Here is a 15,241-nt window from a genome sequence, read left to right as displayed (position 1 = left end):
GTGTAAAGAGCACTGAATTCAAGAATCAGAAGAAACCAGCTGGAACTGTCCCATGTGCTGATAAATCACTGTTAACAAGCTGCACCTCTCCAGGCTTCAGCTGCCTCATGGGTAACATGCGAGGGAGTCTGAAGACCCTCCCACTGTAAAATTCTCCTTTGGGTCTATGAGATAATGAACAACTTCCACACCTGGTACTGTGGGGCACAGAGGTAGAGTGGATTGGTGAGACCCCAGCTTCTATCTTCTTTGGGGGGAGCTGCCCCAAACTACCTCAAACTAGTTGCCCCTGTCTGTTCTGCAGCTTGCAGAGCTGTGAAGATGCTCCCCACTTTGGGTCCATGCAAACATGAGCCGGCATCCTGTCTCCATCTCACTCTCTGAGTGTATGTCCTGGGCAGTTGAATAACCTCTCCAAGTTTCCATTTCCTCATCTACCAAACGAGGATAATTAAGCTCTACCTTAAAGACACCGTTAATAAAAATAGCTAGTGAGTGGCCAGAATTCAATCTCAGGTCTGTCTGATTCTAGAGACCTAGTTCTTACTATGAGGAACAAATGAGATACAAGTGCCCAGGACCTGGCACACATACCCTATCCCCTCAGGATGGACAGACAAGGAAGGTAATGAGGTTTTAGTTCTTTTGAGGTCACAGATCTCTTTGCAAATCTACTGAAAGCTCCCTCCAGGAAAATGATCATAAGGCATTGCCAGCTCAGAAGTTCACAGTCCCCTCAGGTCCATCTGGGAGGCCTCCTGTAATGGACTTCAGGTTAAACCAACCTGAGACAATGGATGTGAAGGTGCGAGGAAAGGCTACAGGAACGCAGGTTATAACAATTACACCTCTCAAACCCGGAAGGACCTACTTAGATGCTCACTTGAGCGGATGGCTGAGGAGGCTGGCTGCGGTGGGAGGGGGCGCCAGGAGAAGGCGTGTGCTCACCTTGAAGAAGCCCTTGCAGCCCTCGCAGGTACGCACGCCATAGTGCTGGCAGGCGGCGTTGTCCCCGCACACGGCGCACGTGCCCTCGCCGGACGACGAGCTCCTGTTGGGCGGTGAAGGTAGGCTGGGGCTCTCGCCCAGAAGGCTAGACGCGGTGGGGGAGGCCGTGAGGCCGAGCGGCGGGAAGGCCAACGTGGGCGCCCTCTTGGGCAGGGGCAGCCGGTACGGATGACCCTCGAGTGCGCCGGCCTGGCTTCCCGCGGCGGCGGCGGCTCCCAGCGGCAGGCTGAGGGCGGCGGCTGCGGTCGGGTCGTAGCCGAGGTGGTGGCCGCCGGCCGGGCTGGGCGCGGGCGGGTGCGACAGCGAGGGCTTGAAGTGGAAGAGTGGGAAGCGCGCGCCGGACACCGTGGGCACCGCCTTCATCGGCGGGTCGAGAAGCGGGCCGGGCGCGATGCAGCCCTGCGCCGAGGGCAGAGCGTCGTCCCACAGCGCCCCCGCCTGCGGGGGGAAGCCCGGCGTGGTGGGGGTGGACGGCGGGGACTGCTTGAAGTACATGGAGGTGCTGGGCAGCACCTCGTCCTCCGGGCCGGACGGGGGCGGAATGGATGGCTGCTGCTGCTGTTGCTGGTGATGGTGGGGGTGCGGGTGGGGGTGGGAATGGGGGTGATGGTGATAGCCGTGCGCGCGGCCCTCCTCCACCTTAATCAAGGGTCGCGGCCCGGAGGGCTGCATTTGGTACAGGCAGGAGGGCTTGAGGTCGTAGTTGCTTGAGTAGCCCTCCATGAAGGTACTGAAGCTGGGCAGGGATGTGGTGGCCGTGGCCGTGATCTCGGTGCTGCCGAGGTCCATGGTCAGCTTGGCATAGTCGGGGTTCATGATCTCCGCGGTGTATTCTGAGCCGTAGGTCTGCGCTGCATAACTGGAACCTGGAGGCGAAGGGCTATACTGGGCTTGCACGCAGGGCATATCTGCAAGGACAGGGAAAAGGGTCTTTGAGAAGCAAGTTAGCACTCTTTCTTAGCTAATAGATAGCACTGGGTTCATTGATCTTCAATCTGGAAAATAGAGAGGAAGAAACATCCTTTCCTCCTGGTAGCACAGATTGAAAACCCCTTCCTTCCTTCCTTTTCCCCTCCCTTCTCTAGCAAGAAAGCTGAATCCCTCCTTGATAGACTGTCAAAAGAGGCCACAGGATGCTAAAACCCAGCTCCCGGGGGACATTTGTACCCACCTTTCTTCCTTGCCCTGTCTTCCATCAGATATGGGAAATTTGATGTCTTCCCTCATAGGCCCAGTGATGATTTTTTTTTTTTTTAAAGAAGGGTGCAGCTCACAGTGGCCAATGCAGGGATCAAACTATCAACCTTGGTGCTACCAGCACTGCACTCTAACCAACTGAACCAACCGGCCTCCTCTCCAGTGATATTTTTAAAAGTGGTTTGGAGCCCAATAAATCAATTGGAGTGACCTTAGCCACTAGTTGGGAGAAGAAAAAGAAAGCCAGTGAATGCCCTGTTGGTTTATTTTGGGGAAAAGAGGCCACTGGTCCCCCTAGTCACACACATTGATCTATAAACCTCTAAGTTAGTCCTACATGGGACTTACTGGCCAAGGGAAACAGTGACATTCTAACATGTGATAAGTGCCAACCAAGGCCACCCACACAAAAGTTGTGGTTGATTTCTTCCACCCACTCTTCCAGACAGGGCTAGCAGCCTACAAAAACTGGACCCCTGTTGATGACTTCAGCCAGCTAGGTGGTGAGGTGGGAACACAGGCCCAGGAAATGGATTCGGGGGAGTGTGTACCATCTGCAAAGAAAAAGATCAGCAGCTGCAACAAAACACCCACCAAACTTGCTCTCTGCCATATACAGTGTGTGTGTGTGTGTGTGTGTGTGTGTGTATTCCCCACAAATCTGACTAATAAAATATATCAGTAGCTGTTGTATGACAACAGTTTACAGCTATCATAATAGGTAAGCTAGTTGACATATTTTCTTATGACACAATCAGTACCCCTAGAAAATAAAGCAGTTTCTTAATGGATTTAGTTTCTCTGCCAGTTTGACTATATTGAGCCCCCAAAACAACTGGTATCCAGGGTGCTTACTACTGTTCAGAGAGGTTGGGCTGGATGAGAAGAAGGCTCTGAGAATGACTGGATCTAGTGGATGAATTATCTAATTATTTCCTTTAATGGTGAAATGTAAATGGTAAAATGGGCAATTTTTGGTGGTTGGTTTCTCTGAACCAAGGGAAACCCAGGTTTAACATCTATATTTGGAGCCTCTGGTTTAAAAGGTGTGACTAATAGAAAAGTGAGTGCTTCACATTTCCTTTGATATCTTTCTATACCCACATTTCCAAATCTGATTGAGTCATGCCTGTAAGGGATGAAATCTTGACTTGAAAAAAAGGTGATGAGGGCCTGTTGAAAGAAACAGTGATGAGGAGAGGCCTGTTCAAGCCTTTATTTTCCAACCAGGACTTCAAAACACTCACTAGTTTGAAGTTAAAGGATTATTTATCCTGCAGTCCAGTTGTTGGGGTGAAGTGAAAGGGTAATCATTTAAAATAAAGAACACTGCCTGATGTTTCACGTATTCTCCTTCCTTCAGACCTCTAGGATTTCTCCTCCATTAGTCTTTTCTGTCATTCTTCTTTGCCAATCCCCCCTACCTATTGCTCTTGTGTCTTTCTGTGGTTTCCAAATAGACTGTGGCTTGCTGGGACTGAGTTCTATTTATCTGCATATCTTTGGTGCCTACACAGGCCTGGCACCTGGTATCCCTTTAACAAATACATAAAGAGGTGTTACAAGCCAAGCCTGCAATAGTTCCTTTTTGCCAACTCAAATTTACTCCTTGGTTTTCAGGTCAAATGCTTTTTCTCTTTCCCTCTGAGCTTCAATAATCCACACTTCTGCACCCAAATGATTTGGGTTTTATACAAACAAAAATGCTCTGTATTGCTCTAAGTGACATGACCCATGACTTTTAAATGTATAAACCAGATATAAAAGAAGAGTAAAAATGGAGACATTAAAATGTATTAAAAGATTCTAATCTATGGTGTACTTGCATTTTTCTTAGAAAAAATGTTTCTGAGAAATGCAATGCTTAATTTAATCTGGCTGCTCCAATCAGTAGCAACAGGGTGTGGTATCCAGAGGAGCATCGTGCAAGGAAGCCACCTGTATTGTGAAATGCTCGGCTAGCAGTCACTGCCCTGGCGCTGGGCAAGTCGACCAGTTTGCCTGCTGATTGTGTAGCTCCTCCAGTCACCTCTCCCAGCCGGGGAGACATAAGGGGGAGTGCCTTCAGACATACCTGGAGGATATCTTGCGCGCTGAATGGTGGGGCTGTGGGTCTCTCCAGCAGAGGCCGAGAGTGGAGGAAACAGAGACGTCTGGCTAGTCGAAGCGGCGGCGGTGCTGCCCGGCTCCACCGAGGGTCCAGTCTCAGGGCCGGGGCTTGCCGGGCTGCGCACTTCCGCAGTGGGCTCTGCGGGTTCCAGGAGAGGACAGAGGTTACAGTCAAACCAGGCTGGGTAACCGCGGCCTGGGCTGGGCGTATTGGAAGTTGGTGGGGGCCTCTAGAAATGCTATGTTAATTACGAAGAATTATAAGGGTAAGAAAGCAGTGCCGGGAGTCACGGGGCAAGAAGCATCACACCCTCGAAGAAAGGCTGTCCGCACCCACCGCGCTCACCGCCGTTTTGTGGCACCCGAAGGGAGGCTAAAAAGGCGCAGTCTGACGTCGCCCAGAAATCGATCCCTCTGCCCCCACAATTGGTTCCGAGCTCACGAAGTCAGGAAAACCAAAGAAAGGAAAACACTTGAGGAAAGAGTTCCGCCCGAATTCGGGGGTCAGTGAGTGTGCACGAGCGGAAAATAGTCATTTTCCCAATTCCACCCGCCACCACCCCTCAAACACAAATTTTACACGTCGCATAGGAAATGCACAAGGTCTGGAACGAATGCATGAATGCTCCGAGGAATTAAGAAAGTCTGAGCTTTTCATTCTAAATGCTAATGGAGCTTCGCTTCTATTAGCCGGGAGTTTCGGGGGCCAAGGGTCAAGCAAACAAAAGGGCACAGTGGAAATAGGCCCCTGCTGGAAGCAAGGCGACAAGGCGGATGGGGTTCGTGGCTGACGGGGAGGGCCGAGAGAGGCCCCTTGCAACTAGCCGGCGGTATCCTCGAATGTGGGCGACTTCGAGGCTGGGGGCCCTCCGGCGGCCCGGAAGGGGCACATTCCGGAGGGTGCCTGAGCGGCTCCGAGGCCAGCGTCTCTGCTTATTGCCTCAGTGAAACTTTGTAGCGGAAAGCACAGCTCGGCGGGCCCCAAGGAAGGATCCTAGCGCCCCAAACTCCGGCCTATAGCGCCCCCTTTTCTGGGATCCACTCACAGCTCCAGGGGTGGAAACTTGGAGCCGAAATAAACCCCCCAAATCCTCGGTGGTGCACGGCCGCAAGGGTCGTGTAAGTTTCGTCTCCCGCAGACCCTGAGCCCGGGGCTTCCCCCAGGGAAGAGAGAGGGACTTGGAGCCTTCAGGTCCGGGAAGCCCTGACGGCCAGGAAATAAGGGATTCCCTTGCCACTCTCAGCCCCAGCCCCAGCTAATCCTACGGCAAGCTTGCTCGAGCTCTAGCGCAGGCACGGACGGATCTTCCCACGGCTGTAGCAAGCGCTTCCTGTCCCCCACCCTTCGCGTCTTCAATGGGGGTCTCCAGCAACCTCCCAACCACTTCCTCCACTTGGTGCCCGCATTCCCGCCCTTCCCCGAGGCCTTTCAAGCCGAGCCCTTCTCTGAAGATTAGCCTCTATGACTCCGGTGGGAGATGGTCTCTTCAGGGAAAGGGCTCCTCTGGCGCATCAGCGTTTGCGGGAGAGAGAGCCACACCACGTATCTTACAGCTGAGCGGAGCGCCCCTCGTCCCCCCCTCCCCCCCCAACCCATACACAACTGGCCGGTTACCTAGGCAAAGACTCCGCGCCTGGAAACACGTTCTGCGGCTCCCGCTCGCGGTCTCTGGGGCCGGGAGCACGGAGCCTCGGGGTTGTAAATTAGGAAGAAATAACTACCTCTGTCAAAGCCCCTTTCTTTCTCATAGGCAGACGAAAGGAACACCCCCGTGTTCCCCTCCCGGTGGTGAAGCGTGTGGAGGAAACCGTGAAACGCACCATTGTGACCCGGGCTCCTCCGCGGAGTTTCCAACCCTGGGGAGCGGGGGCGGAGGTTGGGCGGGGGCGGGAGGAGTGGAGGAGAGACCGACAGAAAGGGAAAGACAGAGATTCTCAGAAAGACGGAGGGAGAGAGAGGAGACAAGCGGCGGGGAGAATTCCTGAGAGCGCACGGTCCCAGTGAAGGGGGTGCGTGGGTACAGGAAGAGGGAGACGGTGTGGAGGCTGCTGTGGCCTAAGGAGTCTTCGATATTCACGTTAGAGCATCTTGTTCCCCTAAGACAACTCGAATCAACTCTAACTTCACTCACTGCGCCCAGTAGGCGCATTGGGCAGCTTTTTCTTTCCCCAACTTAGTTCTACAAAATATTTCTTCATCGTGGGAAAAGAAGATTCAGGATTGAATTTGTGATGAAATGACTAAACAGGTACCCGGCACCTCTCTCCTGGCACCCCAAGGCTCTGGGATAACAGCCCGAGATTTCTGATTACCAACCCCCTTGCAGCTCTTCCTCTGGAGTGTCTAGAGGCATAAATACACGGCTGTGTTCAAAAACGTTCTTTGGATTCAATGGACAAACGCTTTCTCCCTCACGACTGCCCCACGTTTCCAACAGGTTCTAGAGGTGCCTTTGGAAGTCAGTCTCCGCCGGCTGCATTGGCACGACTGTTCTTCTCTCACCACCGAGAACTTTCGTTTCTATTAAGAGTAAAACACTCTGAGCAACTTCTCCAAAAGCGCGAGTTCTGTCAGTTAAGAGTAAAACATGCCTTTCCCACACGAGCCAAGCACGGAGGAGAGGAACACGGTCCCCACGCGTGTCGGGGCGCGGGAGTCCACAATTACACCCGATTACCTCCGAAGGGAAAAGTGTAAACCGGCAAGTCAGCGACGATGGGCAGACGTGTCTAGTGGAGCCCTAGGCTCATTTCAATACAATAAGTCACATTCTGACAATTATGCCCTCTTTCCTGAGATCCTCCGAGCGCTTTGCAAACTCCGGCTGCTGCTACCCAGGCCCCTTGCCTCCCAGTCAAACCACTCAGAGTCACCATTAGGTGTATTAACTTGGATCCACTGGAGCCCCTATTTTTTAATCCTAGTTAAAAGGCAGGGAAATTACTGCCGTTCATCACTGGAGATGCAACTCCCTGCCGCTGCTGCCGCCGCCGCTGCCGCCGAGAGCATCATTACCATGACAACTAGAGCCGAAATACCCTGAATTACATCGCTGGAGCTGCTACTGCACAAATCCTGGTCCTCCTCTTTGTTAGAGGCTTTTCGCCTCTTTGGGTGGGGGTTGGAGGGCGAGGAATCCCGCGAGCTCCAGAGATCCCCACGGGCCCGCTACAGGGGAAAAGTTTCAGATAGGAACCCACTGGACGCTCCTCAAGCAAAGCCTCAGTGAGGAGGTGAGGGGGGAAAACCCCCCGCACTCAAAGTTGTCAATTTCAGAGCGACGCTTCCTAGAGCGCCAACTTTTTAGCAAGTCCCCCAATTAACTGGGCGAATCTCATACGTACTTGAGTACTGTGGCGGTTCCGTCTTTAGAGCGAGTTTCTAGAAAGCTGTCCCGAAATCTGCACTGAGGGGGAGTCACAGCTGCTGTCCCGGAAGGGCTGCGGTGTATAAGCCCAGCGGCTCCCAGAGGCGGTGAGAGGCTGGCAGGGGATGCTGTGATCCCGACTCATGGGAGAGCGCCGCCGAGGCGTTCCACCGGCGTCCCGGCTCCGGCTGCGACCAGCGGGAAGGATGCCGCCGCCGTTCCCACCTCCAAGTCCACCGCCGGCGCTGTCAGCGTTGCAAAGTGAGCTCTGGAGGGGCGTCCGGCTGCCGCGCGGTGCTGCACCCGCGAGGACGCCGGGCGAGAGGGGTGTGAGCGCACGGGAGACAGTGGAGTGTGTGTGCGGAGCGTGTGTGTGCGCGCGTGTCTATGTGTGAGAGTGAGGGAGCGGGTGTGAGCTTGTCTGTGTGTGGGGAGCGGAGGAGGAGCAGGAGCTGGAGGGGTGGGGGGCGGGAGGCAGGAGACTCCGCTCTCCCGGCTGCGCGTTAGCTCGCTCTCTCGGCACGTCATTTATGCCACAGGAGCCCTAGCGGCCTCTCCATAGAGTGCCTGGAATGCGAGACGTCAATGTGACGCCATGGGACGCTACGTCACCCTCCTCCTCCCTCCCCCTGGCCCAGCCGGTTCCGCGTGTGCGAGGGAGGGTATGTGTGCATGTGAGCGCGCGCGCTGTTGCCCGGCCATTCGCCGGGCGGCACAATGGAAACTACACGACGCAGCCAGCCTAAGCCCGGGGGCCTTTCGGACGCGCGCTGGCAACCCTTTTGCAGTGGCGCTGCTCGCCTGGGCACGAGTCGGCGAGTGGGAGCAGCAGCCCGCCGGCGGGTCAGGCGGGACCGCCCAGCTGTCAGGCTCGGGTGGAGTAGAGTTGGAGGAGTGCTGCTGGCGCTCCTCCGAGGCTGCCCCGAGGCAGGGAGCCAGGGCGAGGGGGTAAGGGAGAGGACAGCTCTTCCGAAAGGGAAGGCTCCGCTAGCCAGCTTCTCCGAGTGACCTGGCAGCCAGTGCAGAAGGAGTCAGGCACCAACCCAAAGACTCCCTGAGGTGCAGCTGCGCTTTTTGCCAGCAACTGTTCTAAAACTGTTTACGTCTCTCTGGCCCTCTGCGCCTAGGCTAATCCCTGATCGCCCATCATTTGCTGGGTGCGTGTTTCACACAGGGATGTAGAGAGCTCCGGGAAGAGAAGGTTTTACTTCTTTATACTTAAGGTGTGAGTTTCCTAACTGGATCCATATAACCCAACTAAATGCACATCTACCATCCACATGCGCGGTGCAGCAGAAACTATTTAAATGGGTGTAAAACGCACACGTGTTGAACAGCTGAGCAGGTCTGACTGTTGCAAGTGTTCCCCCCGCCCCTCCCTCGTCAGAAATGGAACTCTCAGCTCGCACTTTCACTTTTTGATGCTTGTAGACGGGCCTTCCCTCCCATCTCCCAAATTAAACATTTTGAAATCAATCAACAGGATTTATTAGTCGGTCCCTCCCTAAGGGATTTGATCTGGTCTCTCGGGATATATTTGTCATTAAGTGGTGTGCTGAAAGCCTGGGCGACTGTGTGAGGGAGAGCAATGTCTCCCTGGAAATGATGACTTTAAGTGTGAATTTCTTGCTGGAAACAAAAACAAAATTTTATCAATTAAAGGCTCCTATCGTAGTTCCAAAGATTGCATCTGAGTGAAAGCAATCTCTTTTACAGAAACGAATTTTTGAGGAGAAACTATTTGAAACAATGCAAACAGACATGGACCCCATGGGTCCACTTGAATCAGATGTGACATATTAGTTCTTTGACCTGTCACAATATTTGAGTGTGTGAGGGGGCGGAGTGGAGGAATGATGCTGTTGTCCACAGCACACGTTTCAGAATCGAAGAAGATTCTACCTAGCACCAGAAACTTGAAAATAAAACTAATGTTATATATATGACACGGGTATATTTCTCCCCCTAACTTCCACTTGAGACAGGGTGGTGTGGAAAAGACCGTGGGAGGATGCCCCGAAAGTTGACCTGGCAGAGAGCAACCGAGTCTCTGCGCTGCCCTGGGTTCCAATCCAGTCTCGGAAGGAAGGAGGGCGCTGCTGTATTGTATCCATTCAAAGCTAGGAGGTGGGGGCAGCAGGACCTAGAGCCGCGCGTCGCTGACGCACGCGAGGCGCGTGATTGACGCAGGCGATGTTACTAAATTCGGCGGTTGGCTGGGCCCGGTCGCCGGCGCGCGCGGCAGATAGCGGAGTAGGTTCCTCCTCGGTCACCCCCGCCCCTTCTCCATTCAGCGCTGCGCTGGGCGGGGCTCGCCAGGCGGGGCGGGGTGGGGTGCGGTGCGCGTGGCCGCGTGGGGATCCGGCCACACCAAATATAGTCGGGCCTGGCTATTTTTAGCTGGGCCTCGGGAGCGCGCGCGCCGCGTGAGGGGGCGCCCTGACCCAGCCAGGAGTGCGGAGGGGGTGGGGACGGAGTCGCCATCTTGGACTCTGCTCGACCCCGTCTGGTGACCCGCGACGCTGGGCCTGGCTTGGCGCTGCGGGTCGGGGTGAGTGGGTGTGAGCTGTGGGAGAGGGCGGTGCAGGCTGCCACGGGAGAGGAGGAGAGGTGGGCGAGGCGCGGGCGCGGGGGTCCGCCGTGAAGGGTGGCACGGGCGAGGGAGCGGGGTGCATGTGTGTAACGGACGGTGATCCCTGCCGTGGCAGACACGACAGTCCAGCCACCCGGCGGCCTGGCCTGCCCCAAGTCGCGTGGGGGCGGAGCCGCCCGCGGCCACCACTTCCTGAGAGCCGGGGATACCCCTCCCGGACGTCACGGAGGAGCCGAGGCGGCGGTGGCGGCCCGGGGCTCATCCTGCACTTGCATCACGGGTGCAGCAGCAGCTGCTCTGCTCCTTTGTGGCTTTTTCCCCTGTTGAGTAACTGCTTTGTTAACTGAAAATACCATGACGAGCCAGTGTGATCACCAGCTCCAGACCTCAAAGAAAGTGAAGCTGTCAAGCAAGAAGAGGGAGACTCCCCTAGCCGGCTGCGATGGTATCTGGTGGGTGGGTGTGTAGAGAAGCACTTGACAGTTTCCACGTATTACTTCTTGCCTAACTAACTCTTCACCCCCAAGAATGTTTAAAAATACTTTTATTTCCATGCTGTAAAAATTTCATGTGTTCTGCACCCCGCTCATTCCCCCTCCAATTTGAAATCTCAGGCAGAATTGGAGTCACAATTTTGTAGGAACCCTAAAATTAGGTACAGTTTTTAGGAAACAGGACTCATTGAATTTATTTAATAAGCTACGTTTTCTAAATGTTAATATATAAAAGGTCCTTGCCCACTCGTGGTAGTTATACAGCAACTAACCAAGTGTGTTCATATTTATTGGGTATCTTCAGTGACAGTTTTAAACCTGTCTCTTTGTTTACCTTGAATTAAAAAAAAATTCCATTCCTTGCTTATTATCTCCAGGTAAAGCATTTCTCTCTTTGAGTAGGTGTATCTTTCTGGACGTCTGTGTTGGTTAATTCTTTGCTGTCCTCCCCCCACCCACTCCTTACATCCTTCCCTTCCTGAGTATCAGTCACCAATCTTTGTTCCTTGATGGCTATTAGGCTGAGGGCTGTTGTCTGATTGCCCAAAGCCAATCAACTGGCTTAGTGCTTCTCTGGGTAGGAAGCTGGACTGACTGTTGGAGAGGTTCCAGTGGTCCCTGATAAGTGGCAACATTTTTGCACTCAAATGGGAAGTCATGGAAACAGAGCCCGAGGCTCCATGACAAAGTGGGACACCATCCTCTGCTTAATCCTAGGTCCCTGAACATGTGCAATTCTTTGGGTGACCTCGAACATAATAATAGATCATTCTGTTCTCTTTTTCAAATGTCTATTGTTCTATACCTTTTCAAAAGTCTGATTTACTAGAAATCAGGCATAATATTCTGTAAGGCATATGTGTGACTATTTCAGTAATCGAAATTACCTTTTTGATGGCTATCTTATTAAATGAAAATTATTATTTTATAATTAAATCTCTTCTTTTTAGGAAATCAGGTGGCATAAGACTATCTTAATCTATGAAATGTTGAGCATTTACCAGGTTTGGTCCTTTTTCTAGAAGAGGGACATTCATATTTATGCCCTAGTTTATACACACAAAGCAAAGAAAGCTGTTAGTTTCTGCTTTCGTGATACTTATGGCAGCCAGTCTGTTAACTCTTTCTATGAAATAAATGTTACAGGTTCACTGGATAGTTAACTTTCATTTTGTTTTGATTTTGTCGGTAAAGTCTGTATGTGAGAAAGTGCTCTTTCTCTTGGAAAATAAAATAATGAAATTTGGGAGAAATTTATTGTCTGTGATACAAAGCAATTGCTATAACAATGTGGGATTTAAACGATTGCTTTAAATGCTCTTCTGATCAAGCAATGACATATAATCTGTTGGTTATGCTATTATGTAAAGAATGGTGGAAAAAAGAATGATGATGAGTCTTATTAATACAAAGATTGGGTGAGGAAAGATAAAATAAAAATTCCAAGCCAGAAGTTGTTAAGTAGGGTGAACATAGGAAGGAAAAGTAAAAAAAAAAAAAAAAAAAAAGTATGAGTCCAAGTTTTCTAGAATCAGCATAGAAGTTCTATACTATATTTAAAATATGTATATAAAATTTTGTAACGTGGGCCGACATTGACTTACATGGGCTCTAAAAGGTGGACTAATGTAAGTTTCCTATGTGACCTACCTGCATACTATCCCTTCCTTATCAATTCTGTCATTGCCAGATTAACCTTCCCAAAATATGGCTTTTGTTATGTCATTCTTGGGCTCAAACATCTTCAGCAGCTGGACGTTGACTCTACAATAAAACCCCAAAGCCTCCACATCCTGGCCTCTTAATTTTCACAGGATTTCCCTGTGCTAGTCAAACTGGTATCCTCACTGTTCTTCAAACATCCTTTCACCCTCCTACATTTGTTCATAATTTTCCTTTTTATGGCATTCTCTTCTTCCCCTTCTCTGCTTATTGAAATCTTACTCTTCCTCTAAAACTAGCTCAAGAAATGAACTCAGATTATGCTTTAGTCTTTCATAAGGTTCTCATTTTACTGCCTTTTTATGTTCTTGTGTGCGTTGCTAATTCCTCTGTCAAACTATAAGCTTCAGAAGCATGCCTCACATATCTTTGAGATTTCTTTGGTACTTAAATTTAACATAGATGGTAGAAATCCGTAAAATATCCCCCCATTTAAATTTGAATATGAATTGAGAACGGCCATAATATAAGTAACAAATTGTATGGGTTAGGATATCCTTGGTATGAATTAGACGTATATGAGATCATACAGTAGTTATTTTCTTTATCTGAACTTTCGATACTCTTGATTGAATATACCTTGTGCCCCCCACGAGCCCAGACAGCTGCATGGTATTACAAGGATATTGCTGTTTGGCTTGTACCTGTTATACCTGTGTAGATAGATTTGCTATCATTATTTTTTCTTGATAAACTTTTGGTTTCACTCTTCTTCTACCCTCTTTCCTCTTCTGTGTGTACTGTTTCTTAGGCTGCTGCTTCTTAGTGATGAACTGGATGCTGTAGGCTAGGCAATGTTAATATCAACTTCTTTTGAAAAATTTCTTAAGGTTTAGAGAATTGAGAATCATGTTATCTATGTATAACCAGTTAAAAATAAAAATTCTTGAACGTCTTACATTTTCCTAAATGTATTTAAATAGATTTTATGACTATATATATATGTATATATATGTATACGTATACATATATATGTGTGTATATGTATACGTATACATATATATGTGTGTATATGTATACGTATACATATATATGTGTGTATATGTATACGTATACATATATATGTGTGTATATGTATACGTATACATATATATGTGTGTATATGTATACGTATACATATATATGTGTGTATATGTATACGTATACATATATATGTGTGTATATGTATACGTATACATATATATGTGTATATGTATACGTATACATATATATGTGTATATATGTATACGTATACATATATATGTGTATATATGTATACGATATATATGTATACGTATACATATATATGTGTATATATGTATACGTATACATATATATGTGTATATGTATACGTATACATATATATGTGTATATATGTATACGTATACATATATATGTGTATATATGTATACGTATACATATATATGTGTATATGTATACGTATACATATATATGTGTATATATGTATACGTATACATATATATGTGTATATATGTATACGTATACATATATATGTGTATATGTATACGTATACATATATATGTGTATATGTATACGTATACATATATATGTGTATATGTATACGTATACATATATATGTGTATATGTATACGTATACATATATATGTATATATATGTATACGTATACATATATATATATACACACACGCACACACACAGAAGTAAACTAGGCAAAGAAGTTTTGGAATTATGATTTGTCAGAAGTTTTAGAGAAAAGCCCATGTGACTTAGAATATTAAATTTTAACAAAGAAGAAGTAATGTTATAGATCAGGAAAGATTTTCTATGTTATAGAAAATTTTGGAAAAGAGTGCAAAACCCAAGATGGAAAGATTGCTTAGTAGTGTAAGTGCTAATAATATTTTAACATTTCATTAAGTAATACTGTTCTATTCATTAGTAAATAACAGGACATGCTTGTAATCTGGTTAAAAAGATAGTTTATTTCTTATATTTTCCCCAGTCTTTTGTAAACTCTGGAAGACCACAATGATTTGGGGGAGAAAAGCTATTACTCGTGTGTGATATATCAATTCAGTATATTATTTCTGCCTGGGAAATAAGATCTGCATTTTAGCTAGAGTTGACAGATGAAGTAAATATCTCTTTCCACACATAACTACGCAACCCTTTCCCATCACCTAACAGAAAACAAACAAAAAAAAGATTGCCTCACATACATAAGAACGGTTCCTTCAGCATGTTCTCCAAGAGTGGGATGCTGTATTTCGCAGAGACCACTAGATTGCTTCTCAGAGGCCTGGATCTGGCTTTGCTGCAGTGATGCTGCCCAGCCTTGGGTAAGTTAGTTAATCTTTTGGGACGCCTTAATATCATCATCTGTAAAAATGATAGTGTTGGGCTTACCATATGATCTTTAAGGATGTTTTAGGTTGTAAAGTTGAATGCTGTTTAGGTTGGTTAAATACTGTGAATCATGAGTCAACTCTGGCCTGTTCTATCACTGCCTGATTGCTGTAGTCAGGAGGCTCGTTAAACTCTTGTATTTAACGTTCATGCTTATAGTAGAAATATTGGTAGTAATATTATATTAAACTGCTTTGACTTGCATGATCTAATAATAAACTGTAGCCATTGAGTGGGATCTTGGTGGTCTGAGAGACTTAATGTATCTCCAGCGTCATAGCCTTCGCCTGTCCATAAAGTGGAAACAAACAGAAACCTGGATAGTCCAAAAGTCATTTTATATTTAGCTTTGAAATTTGTTTTTGTACAATCATTTGAATATG

The 15,241-nt window shown here is 48.5% G+C and overlaps 1 protein-coding gene across 3 annotated transcripts in view; it reads right to left on the bottom strand.

Annotated features, from left to right (window-relative positions):
* Positions 1-8,214, bottom strand: part of NR4A3 (nuclear receptor subfamily 4 group A member 3) — a 39,001-nt gene extending 30,787 nt beyond the window's left edge. The window contains exons 1-3 of one of the 3 annotated variants that reach the window (XM_033122601.1): positions 7,660-8,214; positions 4,280-4,453; positions 949-1,916 (exon numbers count right to left, since the gene is read on the bottom strand). In XM_033122601.1, coding sequence (XP_032978492.1) covers positions 949-1,914 — 966 coding nt within the window. In that variant the 5' untranslated portion in view covers positions 1,915-1,916; positions 4,280-4,453; positions 7,660-8,214. Of the gene's footprint in view, positions 1-948; positions 1,917-4,279; positions 4,454-4,660; positions 4,719-7,659 lie in introns of those variants that run through there. The other 2 variants (XM_033122604.1, XM_033122603.1) reach the window with 2 other exon arrangements.
* Positions 8,215-15,241: the final 7,027 nt, after the last annotated feature.

This window comes from Rhinolophus ferrumequinum, chromosome 12 (assembly GCF_004115265.2).
Source record: "Rhinolophus ferrumequinum isolate MPI-CBG mRhiFer1 chromosome 12, mRhiFer1_v1.p, whole genome shotgun sequence".
Taxonomy (NCBI): domain Eukaryota; kingdom Metazoa; phylum Chordata; class Mammalia; order Chiroptera; family Rhinolophidae; genus Rhinolophus; species Rhinolophus ferrumequinum.
Note: the sequence above shows the minus strand (reverse complement) of the source record. Positions and strands in the feature narration are given on the sequence as shown.